The following is a 20493-nucleotide window of genomic DNA, read 5'->3' on the forward strand; positions in this document are numbered from 1 at the left end:
TTTTACCACTCTCTCCAAATAGTGCAAGATTTGCATATTGTTGACTCCTACCTGCTTCTTTTTCAGATGAAAAGAGGATAAGAGTTTGCTCAGGATTCGTGATATCATCCAATGCTTGTACGGATACCTACAAAATCTTAACTTCGGCAACACTAATAAGGTCTCTTAACACGAATAACATTTTGATTCTAGATGTAAAGGTGGGCGCATGCAGTAGTAGTTCCTTGTGAATCTACTTTTAGTATTAAAAGGTGGAGTACATATGTATTTTTTTCTTGCCTAATTTTTTTGTCGGATAACTTATTGTAGATCAAGGTGTGTTTACCAAATGGGGATATCTCTGATGGCATCATATCCATGGTAGATTTTCACTATAACATAGCTGTTGTTAAAGTGAAATCTGATCAGAAACTTCCAGAGGCAGTTATGATTAGTGAAGTTATCAAAAGAGGAGCCGTGTTAGCGATTGGACGTTTCTATGATCATGGTAGAGTGATGTGCGCACAAGGTAAAATCATAAAACAAGCAAGTACATTTGATTGCTCGGAGCTTCTAGTATCAAGCTGCCAGACGACCATGGTAAGCCCTACTATAGCGCTTTTATCTCCGCATTCACTAAACGAAATGCCGAACTGGTGTTAGTACTGATAGAACCTCTAGATCGGTTAGGCTAGATATTACGGTGGTTCTCACCTTCTGCTTGTGGCTCGAGGAGTTTCTGGTGCCGGCCATGGTGCCGGTGACGGCAGAGAGTAGTGGTGGCGATGCTTCTCATCAGCACTGCACTAACCCTAGATCGGTAGGGGATTTAGGTGGGGTATGCGGCGTTGTGACGAACCTCGTGCTGCGAGCCGCCAGCCCCCACCTCTTTATATAGTGCAGGTGACAGGGGCCCGTCACCCATAGTGGGTTGAGCGCCCCCGATCAGGGCGCGAATCTGAGGGCCCGGTGGGCCGTTGGGCCCACACGGTGGAGATCATCCTAACATTCTCCCCTTTGATCTCAACTTTTACTTTTGACCTTATACTTTTACTTTACTCGTTTCATAACAGATCAATACATAGAACATGTTTCATCGTCACAGCTCAATCGCCGATAGAATCAGAGAACCACAACGTACCTCTCTGTTTTGAAACAAATTATTTAACCTTGGGCCTTTTTATTGTCCGAAAATTTTAGACTATACCATAAAACCCATGTCAACTGTGTGTTCTCCGAACACACTGGGCGGTAAGCCTTTAATAAGCAGATCTGCAAACACTTGTCTGTTGCTTTTATGCTTCAAGCATTTCTACATAATTCCGGACTTTCTCCTTTACAACGCATAACTCTGTGTCAGTGTGTTTGGCATCAACACTTGACTCGTTGTCATAGGAGCGAAAAACTTAAAATGGTTATCGCTGTTGTCAACCATTATCAACTCCGGGTACAGGTCTCTTTAACCATTTTGCCTGTCCCTCAGCCTCATATCAAGCTATAACATATCTTTGCATCACATTGATGATAATTGTTTCATTCTTTGGAGATTTTCCACACAAAAACCTCCAAGTATGAAAGTTAGCGACAATTGTGGATTTCGCTATACATTTCACAAGTCATGTCTTTGTACTCACAATCTTTTGAGAGCACTTGTTTCTTTCAGCATGAAACCAATATCTTTGACTCCATTCTAGTGGTCTATATATGGACTGGACATTGCCAAAACAACCCGGATACGTGAGCTATGTCAGGGTAATATATTGAGCTTCCAACAGCTGAAGCATATGGTACCATATCCGTTTCAATCTTTTCTCGTCAACTTTTGGAACACCATAGTTTACAGTTCCATTACCCTTGACTATAAGAATAGGCATAGGTTTTCTCGCATGCATGCTTTAGAGACCTTTCTTAGCATGTTCATGCGACATTCCTAATACCCCTTTTATTATTTTCTTGGTGAATCCCGATAATTATAACGAGAGACACTCTACCGAGAACATTCTTTTGAACTTTGAGAACAAAAACTTCTTTTCTTCTCCTACAATAGATTGACATGACCACTAGCAAGTAGGACGTCATCCACATGAACGGGATTAGGAAATGAATTTCACATTCTATAACTTTGCATGAATACAATTGTCCTCTCATTTTGTTTAACCCAAAATAACATCTGATTCTTTTAACTTTAAATGCCACTGTCTAGAGACTTGCTCTAGTCCATAACAAACTTCTTGAAGCAGTATCCCTTGTGTTCTTTACTTTCATCTGATGTAACTCAGATCACGATGTCAGTCATGATGTGCCACTAACACTCGTTGTAATTTGTTCATTCTCTTTGCACGAAATCTTTCCTTTGGAAACACATTGACCTTGTAGACCCTTTACAGCCTACTGTTTATGCTCCATTGGAAATTACTTATGAGTCCCAAAGATCGTTGGGATTCACCAATTTTATTTCATCTCATATAGTCCCTTATCATTTAGACAAAACATACACTTCTCAAAGCTCAATTGAGCACTTTAAATGAGGTGGGATCCACCTCCATTTGAATTTCATTAACATAAACTTTATAGTAATCAGAAGTATCTGATTTTCTCATTCCTTGAGACGATCTGTGTCTCAGGTACTGGCACTTCTTTCATATGGGGTTGTTGTTGCTCTATCATTACCAAGAGGCAAATTAATTCTATAGTCTTTCATTTCCAAGAGGAAATGGGTTTTACAGGGACCTTCATCACAAGATCCATGTTTACTCATTCCTCCCTTGTAGAGCTAACAACAGGTGTTGTATAGGTCATACAACATGCTCCCCCAGATACAATCTATTCGAGTCTTAGGTAATTTCATACCATGCTCCCCCAGATTACTCTATCTTCACTAAAAATGGGGTATCTTTAAACTTTATTATTTGGGTTTATTCTGTTAAAACTTTCTTATTTATGGCACTTTTAAGCGTCGTCTTAGTATTCCTTAGTCTGCTTTTGGAACTGTAAAAGATCCAGAAATACAACTATTTTTTTTTCTTTAGGGGTATTATTATGACTGAGGGAGTCCTGGATTAGGGGGTGTCCGGATGGCCGGACTATACCTTCAGCCGGACTCCTGGATTATGAAGATACAAGATTGAAGGCTTCGTCCCGTGTCCGGGAGGGACTTTCCTTGGCGTGGAAGGCAAGCTTGGCGATATGGATATGCAGATCTCCTACCATTGTAACCGACTCTATGTAACCCTAACCCTACCCGGTGTCTACCACGAGGATTAAGCCCACCAAAACGACCTTTAAAGGCGTAATACCAGGTGCAGAGGCCAACTGTACAGGCTCAGTCACACTTGAAGTGGTCTTCGGATCTCCGGATAATTTCTGAAGCGAGGAGTTAATCTTCGACATAGTCCCGTTTCGCAGTGGCTATCACACACTGCTCGGGCGAACCGCGTTCGCTAAGTTTAATGCGGTACCGCATTACGCATACCTTAAGCTTAAGATGCCAGGCCCTCGAGGAGTAATTACGGTCAATGGAAACACCGAACGCTCTCTCCGAACGGAGGAGCACACGGCGGCCCTTGCAGCGGAAGTTCAAAGCGGCCTCTCCAGGCAGTTCTCCCGTCCGGCCACTAAACGTCCGGACACCGTCAAGCGCGCCCGGAGTAACCTATAACAAGACCGCCTTGCACGATCCGAGCAGGCGTAGCAATACAGTCCCAACCCCAACCCTCACAAAAAGGCGACGCCAATACTTCGCGTACATAACTACGCTCTAGAGATACTATGGGCACAGGGGGAGGGGCACCATCACGGCACGCCCAAAACACGGCTTAAACCGTACCAGGGGCTGCCGATTTTTTAATTTTCTCTTACTTTCAGGACTTCATCCTTCGGAGGGTCTGTTCGGCAGTTCAATTGCCGCACAAAACGACGCAAGAACCAGGGAAGCAGACAAGCCACGCCGCACTACGGAACTCCCAGGTGGTCTCTATCACGAGCAGTATACCTGTTCCGCATACTATTCCGCAGCTTGCCCCTGGAACGGACATGTTAACTAGTCCAACCTTCCACTTATCACATTATTTGTATCATTCTGCTTTGATCACAGCCCTTTTTAATAAACAATGCATAGCTTTCATCTATTTTTGCATTACCTTTTTTTCTTTATATATGTTCCTTAACGACATGTTGCACCCGTACACGCTGGTACGACCAAAATACGCCAGGGGCTTCAGTACCCCTCAATATGGTGTGAGAAGTCCGAACACTTTAACAAGTGCGGCACCCCGAACTTATAATATTATATGCATCAGCTCCGAATCATGTCTTGGGTCAGTAGTTGGGTTTGCCCGGCTCCTATGCTTTGGTGCCTTACGTTCCGCTATATCGGCTAAGGTAGCACTAGGAGAACCACTGCGATTGTGCCCCGGTTGAGCTGGGTCGAGCACCTCAGTGGAGAAAGCTAAAACTGACTGTCATGATGAAGCGAGAGCTGGTCGCTGTTTGAGAGGTTTTTCGAGTCCCTAACGACTTATGCCGCTTAGGGCGAGGAGCCGGCTCTGTCCGGCCAAGGCGTGGATAGCGCCCCGAACTCGGTCTTCCGAATACCAGGGGCTTCGCCGAAATTTAAAATTATAGAATTGTATGGCTAAGTGAGAGTGTTCACGCATTATAGTCTGATTGCCTTGTTCGTTGGGCTGAGCGCCTCCCTCGAAGGACCCAAATATGGAAAAAAGAGCGCTCAGGTTTATCCCCGAAGACCCCAGCACTAGCGGCACGGGGGCAGAAGCCGACGACTCGCCATCTCTCAGAAATGATAAACAGCCGCACAGAAGGTAATATTTTAAATTCAAATAGCATTGCTTAGCGCATATGAACAAGTTTTCAGCGCACAGGACAAAACGAGCGAGTTTTACTCAAAAATTATATCCATAGAACATTCATCCGCCACAAGGCGGGCACCCTTCAGAACATCCTTATAGTAATTCTCGGGCTTGCGATGCTCCTTCCCCGGCGGTGGCCCGTCCTTCACAAGATTCTCAGCATCCAGCTTGCCCCAGTGCACCTTAGCACGGGCAAGGGCCCTACGGGCACCTTCAATGTAGACGGAGCGCTTGATGACTTCGAGCCTTGGACAGGCCTCCACCAGCCGCTGCACCAGCCCGAAATAGCTCCCAGGCTGAGCCTCTCCGGGCCATAGCCGAACTACGAGGGCCTTCATAGCCTGTTCGGCCGCCTTGTGGAGCATGACCAGTTGCTTCAGCTGGTCGCTCAGGGGCACGGGGTTGTTGGGTTTCGTAGTAATTTCAAAAAATTTCCTACGCGCACACAGGATCATGTGATGCATAGCAACGAGAGGAGAGTGTTGTCTACGTACCCAACGCAGACCGACTGCGGAAGCAATGACACGACGTAGAGGAAGTAGTCGTACGTCTTCACGATCCAACCGATCAAGCACCGAAACTACGGCACCTCCGAGTTCGAGCACACGTTCAGCTCGATGACGATCCCCGGACTCCGATCCAGCAAAGTGTCGGGGAAGAGTTTCGTCAGCACGACGGCGTGGTGACGATCTTGATGAACTACAGCAGCAGGGCTTCGCCTAAACTCCGCTACAGTATTATCGAGGAATATGGTGGCAGGGGGCACCGCACACGGCTAAGGAATCGATCACGTGGATCAACTTGTGTCAACTTGTGTGTTTAGAGGTGCCCCTGCCTCCGTATATAAAGGAGGAGAGGAGGGGAGGCTGGCCGGCCAAAGAGCGCAGGAGAGTCCTACTCCCTCTGGGAGTAGGATTCCTCCCCCCAATCCTAGTCCAACTAGGATTCCTCGGAGGGGAAGGGAGAGAGGGGGGCCGGCCACCTTCTCCTAGTCCTAATAGGACTAGGGGAGGGGAAAGAGGCGCAGCCACCTTGGGCTGCCCCTTTCTCCTTTCCACTAAGGCCCATGATGGCCCATATGGCTCCCGGGGGGTTCCGGTAACCTCCCGGTAACCCGGTAAAATCCCGATTTCACCCGGAACACTTCCGATGTCCAAACATAGGCTTCCAATATATCAATCTTTACGTCTCGACCATTTCGAGACTCCTCGTCATGTCCGTGATCACATCCGGGACTCCGAACAACCTTCGGTACATCAAAATGCATAAACTCATAATATAACTGTCATCGTAACCTTAAGCGTGCGGACCCTACGGGTTCGAGAACAATGTAGACATGACCGAGACAAGTCTCTGGTCAATAACCAATAGCGGGACCTGGATGCCCATATTGGCTCCTACATATTCTACGAAGATCTTTATCGGTCAGACCGCATAACAACATACGTTGTTCCCTTTGTCATCGGTATGTTACTTGCCCGAGATTCGATCGTCGGTATCCAATACCTAGTTCAATCTCGTTAACGGCAAGTCTCTTTACTCGTTCCGTAATACATCATCTCACAACTAACATATTAGTTGTAATGCTTGCAAGGCTTATGTGATGTGTATTACCGAGAGGGCCCAGAGATACCTCTCCGACAATCGGAGTGACAAATCCTAATCTCGAAATACGCCAACCCAACATCGACCATTGGAGACACCTGTAGTACTCCTTTATAATCACCCATTTACGTTGTGACGTTTGGTAGTACCCAAAGTGTTCCTCCGGTAAACGGGAGTTGCATAATCTCATAGTCGTAGGAACATGTATAAGTCATGAAGAAAGCAATAGCAACATACTAAACGATCAGGTGCTAAGCTAATGGAATGGGTCATGTCAATCAAATCATTCTACTAATGATGTGACCTCGTTAATCAAATAACAACTCATTGATCATGGTTAGGAAACATAACCATCTTTGATTAACGAGCTAGTCAAGTAGAGGCATACTAGTGACACTCTGTTTGTCTATGTATTCACACATGTATTATGTTTCCGGAAAATACAATTCTAGCATGAATAATAAACATTTATCATGATTATAAGGAAATAAATAATAACTTTATTATTGCCTCTAGGGCATATTTCCTTCAGTCTCCCACTTGCACTAGAGTCAATAATCTAGATTACACTGTAATGAATCTAACACCCATGGAGCTTTGGTGCTGATCATGTTTTGCTCGTGGAAGAGGCTTAGTCAACGGGTCTGCAATATTCAGATCCGTATGTATCTTGCAAATCTCTATGTCTCCCACCTGGACTAGATCCGGATGGAGTTGAAGCGTCTCTTGATGTGTTTGGTCCTTTTGTGAAATCTGGATTCCTTTGCCAAGGCAATTGCACCAGTATTGTCACAAAAGATTTTCATTGGACCCGATGCACTAGGTATGACACCTAGATCGGATATGAACTCCTTCATCCAGACTCCTTCATTTGCTGCTTCCGAAGCAGCTATGTATTCCGCTTCACATGTAGATCCCGCTACGACGCTTTGTTTAGAACTGCACCAACTGACAGCTCCACCGTTTAATGTAAACACGTATCCGGTTTGCGATTTAGAATCGTCCGGATCAGTGTCAAAGCTTGCATCAACGTAACCTTTTATGATGAGCTCTTTGTCACTTCCATATACGAGAAACATATCCTTAGTCCTTTTCAGGTATTTCAGGATGTTCTTGACCGCTGTCCAGTGATCCATTCCTGGATTACTTTGGTACCTCCCTGCTAAACTTATAGCAAGGCACACATCAGGTCTGGTACACAGCATTGCATACATGATAGAGCCTATGGCTGATGCATAGGGAACATCTTTCATATTCTCTCTATCTTCTGAAGTGGTCGGGCATTGAGTCTTACTCAATTTCACACCTTGTAACACAGGCAAGAACCCTTTCTTTGCTTGATCCATTTTGAATTTCTTCAAAATTTTGTCAAGGTATGTGCTTTGTGAAAGTCCAATTAAGCGTCTTGATCTGTCTCTATAGATCTTAATGCCTAATATGTAAGCAGCTTCACCGAGGTCTTTCATTGAAAAACTTTTATTCAAGTATCCCTTTATGCTATCCAGAAATTCTATATCATTTCCAATCAGTAATATGTCATCCACATATAATATCAGAAATGCTACAGAGCTCCCACTCACTTTCTTGTAAATACAGGCTTCTCCGAAAGTCTGTATAAAACCAAATGCTTTGATCACACTATCAAAACGTTTATTCCAACTCCGAGAAGCTTGCACCAGTCCATAAATGGATCGCTGGAGCTTGCACACTTTGTTAGCTCCCTTTGGATCGACAAAACCTTCTGGTTGCATCATATACAACTCTTCTTCCAGAAATCCATTCAGGAATGCAGTTTTGACATCCATTTGCCAAATTTCATAATCATAAAATGCGGCAATTGCTAACATGATTCGGACGGACTTAAGCATCGCTACGGGTGAGAAGGTCTCATCGTAGTCAATCCCTTGAACTTGCCGAAAACCTTTTGCGACAAGTCGAGCTTTGTAGACAGTAACATTACCATCAGCGTCAGTCTTCTTCTTAAAGATCCATTTATTCTCAATTGCTTGCCGATCATCGGGCAAGTCAACCAAAGTCCATATTTGTTCTCATACATGGATCCCATCTCAGATTTCATGGCTTCAAGCCACTTTGCGGAATCTGGGCTCACCATCGCTTCTTCATAGTTCGTAGGTTCATCATGATCTAGTAGCATGACCTCCAGAACAGGATTACCGTACCACTCTGGTGCGGATCTTACTCTGGTTGATCTACGAGGTTCAGCAGTATCTTGATCTGAAGTTTCATGATCATTATCATTGGCTTCCTCACTAACTGGTGTAGGTGTCACTGAAACAGTTTTCTGTGATGAACTACTTTCCAGTAAGGGAGCGGGTACAGTTACCTCGTCAAGTTCTACTTTCCTCCCACTCACTTCTTTCGAGAGAAACTCCTTCTCTAGAAATGATCCATTCTTAGCAACGAATGTCTTGCCTTCGGATCTGTGATAGAAGGTGTACCCAACAGTTTCCTTTGGGTATCCTATGAAGACACATTTCTCCGATTTGGGTTTGAGCTTATCAGGTTGAAGCTTTTTCACATAAGCATCGCAGCCCCAAACTTTAAGAAACGACAACTTTGGTTTCTTGCCAAACCACAGTTCATAAGGCGTCGTCTCAACGGATTTTGATGGTGCCCTATTTAACGTGAATGCGGCCGTCTCTAAAGCATATCCCCAAAAAGATAGCGGTAAATCAGTAAGAGACATCATAGATCGCACCATATCTAGTAAAGTACGATTACGACGTTCGGACACACCATTACGCTGTGGTGTTCCGGGTGGCGTGAGTTGCGAAACTATTCCATAGTTTTTCAAATGTACACCAAACTCGTAACTCAAATATTCTCCTCCACGATCAGATCGTAGAAACTTTATTTTCTTGTTACGATGATTTTCAACTTCACTCTGAAATTCTTTGAACTTTTCAAATGTTTCAGACTTATGTTTCATTAAGTAGATATACCCATATCTGCTTAAATCATCTGTGAAGGTGAGAAAATAACGATATCCGCCACGAGCCTCAATATTCATCGGGCCACATACATCGGTATGTATGATTTCCAACAAATCTATTGCTCTCTCCATAGTACCGGAGAACGGTGTTTTAGTCATCTTGCCCATGAGGCACGGTTCGCAAGTACCAAGTGATTCATAATCAAGTGGTTCCAAAAGTCCATCAGTATGGAGTTTCTTCATGCGCTTTATACCAATATGACCTAAACGACAGTGCCACAAATAAGTTGCACTTTCATTATCAACTCTGCATCTTTTGGCTTCAACATTATGAATATGTGTATTACTACTATCGAGATTCAATAAGAATAGACCACTCTTCAAGGGTGCATGACCATAAAAGATATTACTCATAGAACAAACATTATTCTCTGATTTAAATGAATAACCGCCTCGCATTAAACAAGATCCAGATATAATGTTCATGCTCAACGCTGGCACCAAATAACAATTATTTAGGTCTAATATTAATCCCGAAGGTAGATGTAGAGGTAGCGTGCCGACCGCGATCACATCAACTTTGGAACCATTTCCCACGCGCATCGTCACCTCGTCCTTTGCCAGTGCCCGCTTATTCCGTAGTCCCTGTTTCGAGTTGCAAATATTAGCAACAGAACCAGTATCAAATACCCAGGTGCTACTGCGAGCTCTAGTAAGGTACACATCAATAACATGTATATCACATATACCTTTGTTCACCTTGCCATCCTTCTTATCCGCCAAATACTTGGGGCAGTTCCGCTTCCAGTGACCAGTCTGCTTGCAGTAGAAGCACTCAGTTTCAGGCTTAGGTCCAGATTTAGGTTTCTTCTCTTGAGCAGCAACTTGCTTGCCGTTCTTCTTGAAGTTCCCCTTTTTCTTCCCTTTGCCCTTTTTCTTGAAACTAGTGGTCTTGTTAACCATCAACACTTGATGCTCCTTCTTGATTTCTACCTCCGCAGCTTTCAGCATTGCGAAGAGCTCGGGAATAGTCTTGTTCATCCCTTGCATATTATAGTTCATTACGAAGCTCTTGTAGCTTGGTGGCAGTGATTGGAGAATTCTGTCGATGACGCAATCATCCGGAAGATTAACTCCCAATTGAATCAAGTGATTATTATACCCAGACATTTTGAGTATATGCTCACTGACAGAACTATTCTCCTCCATCTTGCAGCTATAGAACTTATTGGAGACTTCATATCTCTCAATCCGGGCATTTGCTTGAAATATTAACTTCAACTCCTGGAACATCTCATATGCTCCATGACGTTCAAAACGTCGTTGAAGTCCCGATTCTAAGCCGTAAAGCATGGCACACTGAACTATCGAGTAGTCATCAGCTTTGCTCTGCCAGACATTCATAACATCTGGCGTTGCTCCAGCAGCAGGCCTGGCACCCAGCGGTGCTTCCAGGACGTAATTCTTCTGTGCAGCAATGAGGATAATCCTCAAGTTACGGACCCAGTCCGTGTAATTGCTACCATCATCTTTCAACTTTGCTTTCTCAAGGAACGCATTAAAATTTAACGGAACAACAGCACGAGCCATCTATCTACAATCAACATAAACAAGCAAGATACTATCAGGGACTAAGTTCATGATAAATTTTAAGTTCAATTAATCATATTATTAAAGAACTCCCACTTAGACAGACATCCCTCTAATCCTCTAAGTGATCACGTGATCCAAATCAACTAAACCATATCCGATCATCACGTGAGATGGAGTAGTTTCATCGGTGAACATCATTATGTTGATCATATCTACTATATGATTCACGCTCGACCTTTCGGTCTCCGTGTTCCGAGGCCATATCTGCATATGCTAGGCTCGTCAAGTTTAACCTGAGTATTCTGCGTGCGCAACTGTTTTGCACCCGTTGTATTTGAACGTAGAGCCTATCACACCCGATCATCACGTGGTGTCTCAGCACGAAGAACTTTTGCAAAGGTGCATACTCAGGGAGAACACTTCTTGATAATTTAGTGAGAGATCATCTTATAATGCTACCGTCAATCAAAGCAAGATAAGATGCATAAAAAGATAAACATCACATGCAATCAATATAAGTGATATGATATGGCCATCATCATCTTGTGCTTGTGATCTCCATCTCCGAAGCACCGTCATGATCACCATCGTCACCGGCGCGACACCTTGATCTCCATCGTAGCATCGTTGTCGTCTCGCCAATCTTATGCTTCCACGACTATCACTACCGTTTAGTAATAAAGTAAAGCATTACATCGCGATTGCATTGCATACAATAAAGCGACAACCATATGGCTCCTGCCAGTTGCCGATAACTTGGTTACAAAACATGATCATCTCATACAATAAAATTCAGCATCATGCCTTGACCATATCACATCACAACATGCCCTACAAAAACAAGTTAGACGTCCTCTACTTTGTTGTTGCATGTTTTACGTGGCTGCTACGGGCTTAAGTAAGAACCAATCTCACCTACGCATCAAAACCACAATGATAGTTTGTCAAATAGACTCCGTTTTAACCTTCGCAAGGACCGGGCGTAGCCATACTTGGTTCAACTAAAGTTGGAGAGGCAGTCGCCCGCAAGCCATCTCTGTGCAAAGCACGTCGAGGGAACCGGTCTCGCGTAAGCGTACGCGTAAGGTTGGTCCGGGTCGTCTCGTCCAACAATACCGCTGAACCAAAATATGACATGCTGGTAGGCAGTATGACTTGTATCGTCCACAACTCATTTGTGTTCTACTCGTGCATATAACATCAACATCATTAACCTAGGCTCTGATACCACTGTAGGGTTTCGTAGTAATTTCAAAAATTTTCCTACGCGCACACAGGATCATGTGATGCATAGCAACGAGAGGAGAGTGTTGTCTACGTACCCAACGCAGACCGACTGCGGAAGCAATGACACGACGTAGAGGAAGTAGTCGTACGTCTTCACGATCCAACCGATCAAGCACCGAAACTACGGCACCTCCGAGTTCGAGCACACGTTCAGCTCGATGACGATCCCCGGACTCCGATCCAGCAAAGTGTCGGGGAAGAGTTTCGTCAGCACGACGGCGTGGTGACGATCTTGATGAACTACAGCAGCAGGGCTTCGCCTAAACTCCGCTACAGTATTATCGAGGAATATGGTGGCAGGGGGCACCGCACACGGCTAAGGAATCGATCACGTGGATCAACTTGGGTCAACTTGTGTGTTTAGAGGTGCCCCTGCCTCCGTATATAAAGGAGGAGAGGAGGGGAGGCTGGCCGGCCAAAGAGGGAGGCGCAGGAGAGTCCTACTCCCTCTGGGAGTAGGATTCCTCCCCCCAATCCTAGTCCAACTAGGATTCCTCGGAGGGGAAGGGAGAGAGGGGGGCCGGCCACCTTCTCCTAGTCCTAATAGGACTAGGGGAGGGGAAAGAGGCGCAGCCACCTTGGGCTGCCCCTTTCTCCTTTCCACTAAGGCCCATGATGGCCCATATGGCTCCCGGGGGGTTCCGGTAACCTCCCGGTAACCCGGTAAAATCCCGATTTCACCCGGAACACTTCCGATGTCCAAACATAGGCTTCCAATATATCAATCTTTACGTCTCGACCATTTCGAGACTCCTCGTCATGTCCGTGATCAATCCGGGACTCCGAACAACCTTCGGTACATCAAAATGCATAAACTCATAATATAACTGTCATCGTAACCTTAAGCGTGCGGACCCTATGGGTTCGAGAACAATGTAGACATGACCGAGACATGTCTCTGGTCAATAACCAATAGCGGGACCTGGATGCCCATATTGGCTCCTACATATTCTACGAAGATCTTTATCGGTCAGACCGCATAACAACATACGTTGTTCCCTTTGTCATCGGTATGTTACTTGCCCGAGATTCGATCGTCGGTATCCAATACCTAGTTCAATCTCGTTAACGGCAAGTCTCTTTACTCGTTCCGTAATACATCATCTCACAACTAACATATTAGTTGTAATGCTTGCAAGGCTTATGTGATGTGTATTACCGAGAGGGCCCAGAGATACCTCTCCGACAATCGGAGTGACAAATCCTAATCTCGAAATACGCCAACCCAACATCGACCATTGGAGACACCTGTAGTACTCCTTTATAATCACCCATTTACGTTGTGACGTTTGGTAGTACCCAAAGTGTTCCTCCGGTAAACGGGAGTTGCATAATCTCATAGTCGTAGGAACATGTATAAGTCATGAAGAAAGCAATAGCAACATACTAAACGATCAGGTGCTAAACTAATGGAATGGGTCATGTCAATCAGATCATTCTACTAATGATGTGACCTCGTTAATCAAATAACAACTCATTGATCATGGTTAGGAAACATAACCATCTTTGATTAACGAGCTAGTCAAGTAGAGGCATACTAGTGACACTCTGTTTGTCTATGTATTCACACATGTATTATGTTTCCGGAAAATACAATTCTAGCATGAATAATAAACATTTATCATGATTATAAGGAAATAAATAATAACTTTATTATTGCCTCTAGGGCATATTTCCTTCAGGGGTGTCCGGCCTCAGCGTACTGAGACCAGAACACCTTCTCCGTCGAGCTGCCCTCCTCGGCTCGATAGAATGCGGCGGCATCGGATACACTCTGGGGAAGATCTGCGAACGCTCCTGGAGAGCTCCGGATTCGGGTAAGTAACAGGTAACTCACGTTTATGTGTTTGCTTTGCATAAAGAATGCCTTACCCGCCGCTATCTTCTTCACCTCATCCAACTCCTGGAGGGTCTTCTGGGATTCGGCCTTGGCATATTTGGCATTTTCAATAGCCACCGCAAGCTCGGACGCTTGCGTCTTCGAGTCACGCTCCAAACTCTCATGTTTTTTCATGAGAGCCTGGAGCTCTTGCCGCACCTTGCCAACCTCGGCCTCATACTTCTCCCGCTCGGTGCGCTCCGAGGCCGAATTCTTCTTGGCCTCGTCCAGCGCTTGCTTAAGGGTCACCACCTCAGACGTGGCCCCTACAATAGCCACGATAATCCTATCATTTTTTGCAATTGCACCTTTTATGTATATATATTTTTTTTTAACAAGGTATTTCTTACCTTCATTGTCCTCGAGCTGCTTCTTGGCACACTCGAGCTCTTGCTCGGGCCTTTCGAGGTCCTGCTTTAGCGTGTCCACTTCCGCAGTCAGTGCGGCAGACGCAAGCAGGGTAGCCTGCACATGCATATTGACTCATTTTTGTTAGACTCCTGCGAATTCTATTTGATCCTCTATTTGGCTTTTCCTCCCGAACGCCAAATAGAGCATCACGGGCTACTGTCTATGCGGTACTATTATTTACACTTTCTTTACTTGCCTCGAAGCCTATCAAAAGGCTAGTACAAGCTTCAGTCAGTCCGTTTTTTGCGAACTGAACCTTTTGGACCACCGCACTCATAATATATAGCGCGGTGCTCCTCGTCGATGGAGGCGCCTTGGAGCGCCTCCAGCATATTGTCCGGCGCCTCCGGTTGGACGGAGGCCGTCGGCATGGTGGACTTGCTCCTCTTGGAAGGAGGTCTCCCCCGCCAGACTCTGGAACCTTTGAAGGTTCCGGAGCGGTGTCCGGCCTCGAGCCGGACTTGGAGCCCTGGGGGGTTTCATCCCCTTTACTCCTGGAGTCCGGGAGGTCGCCTTGCGGCGCCTCCAGGACCACCTCCTCCCGGCTTGGAACCTGTTGGGACAACACTTCGGTGTCGTCCGTAGGGCGGGGGGAGGAAGCCGTCGGAAGTGAGTGCACATCCGACGAGTCCAGTGAGCCGCTCGACGACGCGTCGAGCCGGTCTTTGGGTGGGGTGCATAAACATATTGGACGTGAGGGAAAGCTGTGCAATAAACGAATATTATGAATTACTCTGGTATCCAGATACTTACGATTTGGCCAGGGGCTTGGCCCCAGGCACCCACTCCTCTCCGCCGCAGTTGGTGTCGGTGGAGCAGTCCGGAGGAAGGGTTTTCCCCTTCTTGGACCCTTCGGCCTTCCTTTTCTTCCCTTCCCCCGCTGGAGGGGGAGGGGTCTCTTCTTCTTCCTCCTCCTCGTCTTCACGGGAGGAGTGCGTCTTGGATTCGTCGGATGATGAATCTGACACCTCCAGGCGTCGGGCACTCTTTCGAGTCCCCGCGGCCTTCTTCTTGACCTTCTTCTCCGGCACCACACAGGGTGCCGGAACCAACAGCCTCGCCAAGCGAGCGTCCGCTAGGCCTTCGGGCAAAGGGGCCGGACAGTTGATCTGTCCGGACGTCACCTGCCAATCCTGTCAGAGGAAAGGGAGCTTAGATCCCGCATAGAGTCAAACTATGGAAAACTGATACCCTGTAAAAGGAAAAAACAGCTTATCGCGAGAGCGTGACGCTGCGCACTGAATCCGCGATCCTCAGTAGCGGATGCGGGAGCCTCGGCACCCTTGAAAAGCACCTTCCAGGCATCTTCGTACATCGTGTCGAAGAGCCTGCTCAGAGTTTGGTGCCGCGCCGGGTCGAACTCCCACAGGTTGAAAGCCCGTCGTTGGCACGGGAGGATCAAGCAGATGAGCATAACCTAGACTACATTGACAAGTTTGAGCTTCTTGTCCACTAGGGTTTTGACGCATGTTTGGAGTCTGGTCAGCTCTCCTTTTTTACCCCACGACAGGCCCGTCTCTTTCCAGGACATGAGCCGCGTTGGGGGTCCGAACCGGAACTTGGGGGGTGCGACCCATTCGGCGTCGCACGGCTCAGTGATGTAAAACCACCCCGATTGCCACCCCTTTAGGGTCTCCACAAAGGAGCCCTCGAGCCATAGGACGTTGGCCATCTTGCCCACCATGGCGCCTCCGCACTCCGCCTGGCTGCCGCGCACCACCTTCGGCTTGACGTTGAAAGTCTTGAGCCAGAGCCCGAAATGGGGGCGGATGCGGAGGAAGGCCTCACACACGACGATAAACGCCGAGATGTTGAGGACGAAGTTCGGGGCCAGATCATGGAAATCCAGGCCGTAGTAGAACATGATCCCCCGGACAAATGGGTGGAGAGGGAAGCCCAGTCCGCGGAGGAAATGGGGGAGAAACACCACTCTCTCATGGGGCCTAGGGGTGGGGATGAGCTGCCCCTTCTCGGGGAGCCGGTACGCGATGTCGTTAGACAGGTATCCGGCCTTCCTCAGCTTTTTGATGTGTCCCTCCGTGATGGAGGAGACCATCCACTTGCCTCCCGCTCTGGACATGGCTGGAGAAGGTTGAGGTGGGGAGTGCGGACTTGGGCGCTGGAGCTCGAGTGCGCAAGAATGGATAGGCGAAGGAGGAAGAAGGCGTAGGTGAAAAGATGGATCTTTTTCCTCTTATATGGGTGGACGCAGCTACATGTCCCCACCAGCCTGGTAAAACTCGCTTATCTCCAAGCACCGTAATCGATGGCGCGGTTGGGTTACCCATGCCCGTATTGATGAGAATCCTGGAATAAGGGGACATGATCTCTGCTTTAACAAGACGTGCCAAGGAAACCGCCTCGCATAACGCGCTGAGATGGGACAGTAAAACAGTTCGAATAAAAGCTTGGCCGTGGTGTGATATCACACTACGGAATACGTCAGCAGATTAGATTTGTGTAAATATTATTCTGTCAATGGCAATATGTGGAAACTTATTTTGCAGAGCCGGACACTATCTTTGTGTTCAAAATCTTCTAATGAAGTACTTGGAGGAGGAACCCGCCTTGCAATGCCGAAAACAATATGCGCACCGGACTCGTCGTCATTGAAGCCTGGTTTAGGGGCTACTGAGGGAGTCCTGGATTAGGGGGTGTCCGGATGGCCGGACTATACCTTCAGCCGGACTCCTGGATTATGAAGATACAAGATTGAAGGCTTCGTCCCGTGTCCGGGAGGGACTTTCCTTGGCGTGGAAGGCAAGCTTGGCGATACGGATATGCAGATCTCCGACCATTGTAACCGACTCTATGTAACCCTAACCCTACCCGGTGTCTATATAAACCGAAGGGTTTTAGTCCGTAGGACAACATACACATCAACAATCATACCATAGGCTAGCTTCTAGGGTTTAGCCTCCTTGATCTCGTGGTAGATCTACTCTTGTACTACCCATATCATCAATATTAATCAAGCAGGACGTAGGGTTTTACCTCCATCGAGAGGGCCCGAACCTAGGTAAAACTTCATGTCCCTTGTCTCCTGTTACCATCCGGCCTAGACGCACAGTTCGGGACCCCCTACCCGAGATCTGCCGGTTTTGACACCGACAATGACCGTCGTACTCCCCCAGACGATCACATTCTTCATTAATGGATATCTCATATTTCTTTCTCCCCCTCGAAATGTGGCAAGAACTTTTCTGCCACAATTTCGAAAAACCATTCACAACTCTTGTGAAGTGAGGAAACTTTGATTATCTACTTCATTTATCTGATTACTTCATATGTAATGAAGTTATCTGTTAACTGGTGAGTAGTTTTTCCTCATTCCATTTCAGAAACTCAACAGAGTTCTTTATCATTAGTAATTTTGCAAGTCACACTTACATATCATTCTTATCTTTAGGTTCGTATTTAACTTGTATTCTCTTTGGATTTATTGAGTGCTTAATGACTGTTACACATAAGATGTACGGTCGATACTAGGAAAGCATAATAGCTACTCCATACTTTTCTCCTAGAGTGGGACATATTAAAAGCACATGAGTCATCATGTCTTTCTCCTGTCATACAGGATAATTCTGAGAAAATTTCTGCCGCCATATGGGTTACGCAAGGATTTTCCCACACTTTTCCTGCCATGCGGGTTTTATCATAATCATCTTTTCCCGCTATACGGGTAATTCCTTGTAAGGGACATAAATGACAGAATTCGCTCTTTTGACTGCATATTCAATCATCAAATTCAGAAATAAATCCGAATGCTCTTTGACACACATGCTTGATCGGACGTTGGTCAAATTAAACACGCATGTTGCTTGTTTCATCTCAAATCATGTTGACTCAAAAATCGTCTTCATAATCATCTTCATAGAGAGTACATGAAAAACATTCGTCAACCAAGACTCTCAATGATCTATCTTTTTTCTTTTCTTGGATTAATATCCAATAATTCTTTTCCTTTTAAAGCCATTCTTTAGAGAGAACATACTCCCTCACGTTATGACCTTTCTTGGTCTTCTTTCGGGTCACAAGTACCCGGCCATTCGCTTTCAAGAATGAAAGAATGGAAAACTTATAATCTGAGAAAAATTAGCCAATAATCAACAATAATGAGCATAAAAAATAGGGACAAATACATTTATGCCCCTAGTAGGAACTCACCCACAGGGTTTGCCCTTAATTTTCCACCTTGCTCAGTTTTGCCCTTAGATTTGTCCCAGGGCTCGCTCGAATGCCCTTCCGTGAGTGCCCCATGTGGTCAGCGCTGTTTGACCACAGTTTTGTGCTGTTTCTGACATTTTTACCCCTGAGTCGATATCCCTAGACTTTTAGTCGTCTGCTACCTCGCGCTAGACAGAAGAAAGGGGGCGGAAGGGGCGGAAGGAAAAGGGGGCGGAAGGAAGGAGCTGTTGGAGGGGGCGTCGTGCAGGCTCGCCCACGACCATGGAGATGTCGGGTATGTCGTCAGAGAGCTCGTCGCCGGCCGCCGCTGAAGAGGTAATTTGTAATAGGTAGAGTAAAATTTCCCCATTTTCTAGGGTTAGCTCAAATTTCGGGTGATTTATGTGGTTTTGGTCAAACTAGGTGGATGGCGTAGGAATTGTGCAGCACAGCTCAGAGTTTTACTTGCCAGACTCCACTTTCTCCGGCCTGGAGTATCGCTCGAAGCATCGTTGTCTAGGGCATGGCCTAATCCCTGCTCGTCGTGTCTCATGGGGTGGAGCTAGCACCGGTCGTCGATTTTTGGGTTGCCCCCTGGATGTAAGAATTTGAACTGCATTTTATATTCTTGGGTTTGAATCCATGACGAAGCAGTCGACATCAGATCTAATCGAAAATTGTTCATGCAATTGCCAGATGAATGTGAGTGGGTGGTTTGGGTTGACCTTGCACCTCCAGCAAGAGTTGGAATAGCTTTAGAAGATTTGCATGCAACGCTTGAAGCTAGCTGGATCAAAAGTCATAAGTTGGAGAAGCAAGCAGTTGATCTGGCGAAGAGAAATCGCGCGCTGACCAAAGAATTGAAGGAAAGAAAGGAAATGATGCGCGTTTGGACAATGTTTTTCCCTATAGTTACAATTTGTATGCTAGCTATCGCAATGTCTATGTGTGCACAAAACGCACACTAAAGTTTGTATGCTAGCTCATGAATGCACTGATGTATGAGTGCAATCATGTATGAATGCACTGATGTATTTGCAGTTTATGATCTATGAAGTTTATGATCTATTTGCAGTTTATGATCCATGAATGCAGTGATGTATGAATGCCTCATAAGTTATGCACCGATATGTTCTATGTGAAGATGTTAGGAGACAACATAGTTTCAAATTCAGTAGCAAACCACCCACTCCAGTTGCATACTACTTCACACAACAAACTACCAAATTCAGTTGCATAGTACTTATACAACATAGTACTAAATTCAGGTTCACAAACTGATAGTTTCACACATGACAACATAGTACTTCATACAACTAGAGTGCACAGTGCACATAGATATCAACTATAGATAGTTCAAACATGACATAAGAGATCATCCCAAACTGATAGTTCCACACATGACAACACTCATGATTTGGCCCTTTTGCTCCTGGTGTTTCCTGCTGGGTTTGGCATCTCCTTAGCTCTGCTTCTAGTCACTTTTGCTGGGATTTGGGGCACATCAGCCTGCACTTCCTCTTGAGTTGCAGCAGTTTTCTCATGCATATTGCTGCCAGTCACTGACCCATGTGTGCCTGCTACTGTAGAAGTAGTGCTCATCTTCCTCTTCTTGCAGGGAGATGGTCCTCTCATAGCTGGCCTTTTCCAATTCTTCTTAGGAGTGTTGGAAAAAGGAATAAAGTTAGTTAGTTGCAGTCAAATAAGTAAAAGAAGAAACATTGCAAATAGTACAAACCATAGAACTGCAC

The 20493-nt window shown here is 45.9% G+C and overlaps 1 protein-coding gene across 1 annotated transcript in view; it reads left to right on the forward strand.

Moving 5' to 3' along the window:
* Nucleotides 1–20493, forward strand: part of LOC119333799 — a 45694-nt gene that overhangs the window by 3487 nt on the left and 21714 nt on the right. The window contains exon 5 of the mRNA XM_037606564.1: nt 310–579. Within this exon, the coding sequence (XP_037462461.1) occupies nt 310–579 (270 nt within the window). The remainder of the gene's footprint in view (nt 1–309; nt 580–20493) is intronic.

The sequence above is a fragment of the Triticum dicoccoides genome, chromosome 7A (assembly GCF_002162155.2).
Source record: "Triticum dicoccoides isolate Atlit2015 ecotype Zavitan chromosome 7A, WEW_v2.0, whole genome shotgun sequence".
In the NCBI taxonomy this organism is placed as follows: Eukaryota; Viridiplantae; Streptophyta; class Magnoliopsida; order Poales; family Poaceae; genus Triticum; species Triticum dicoccoides.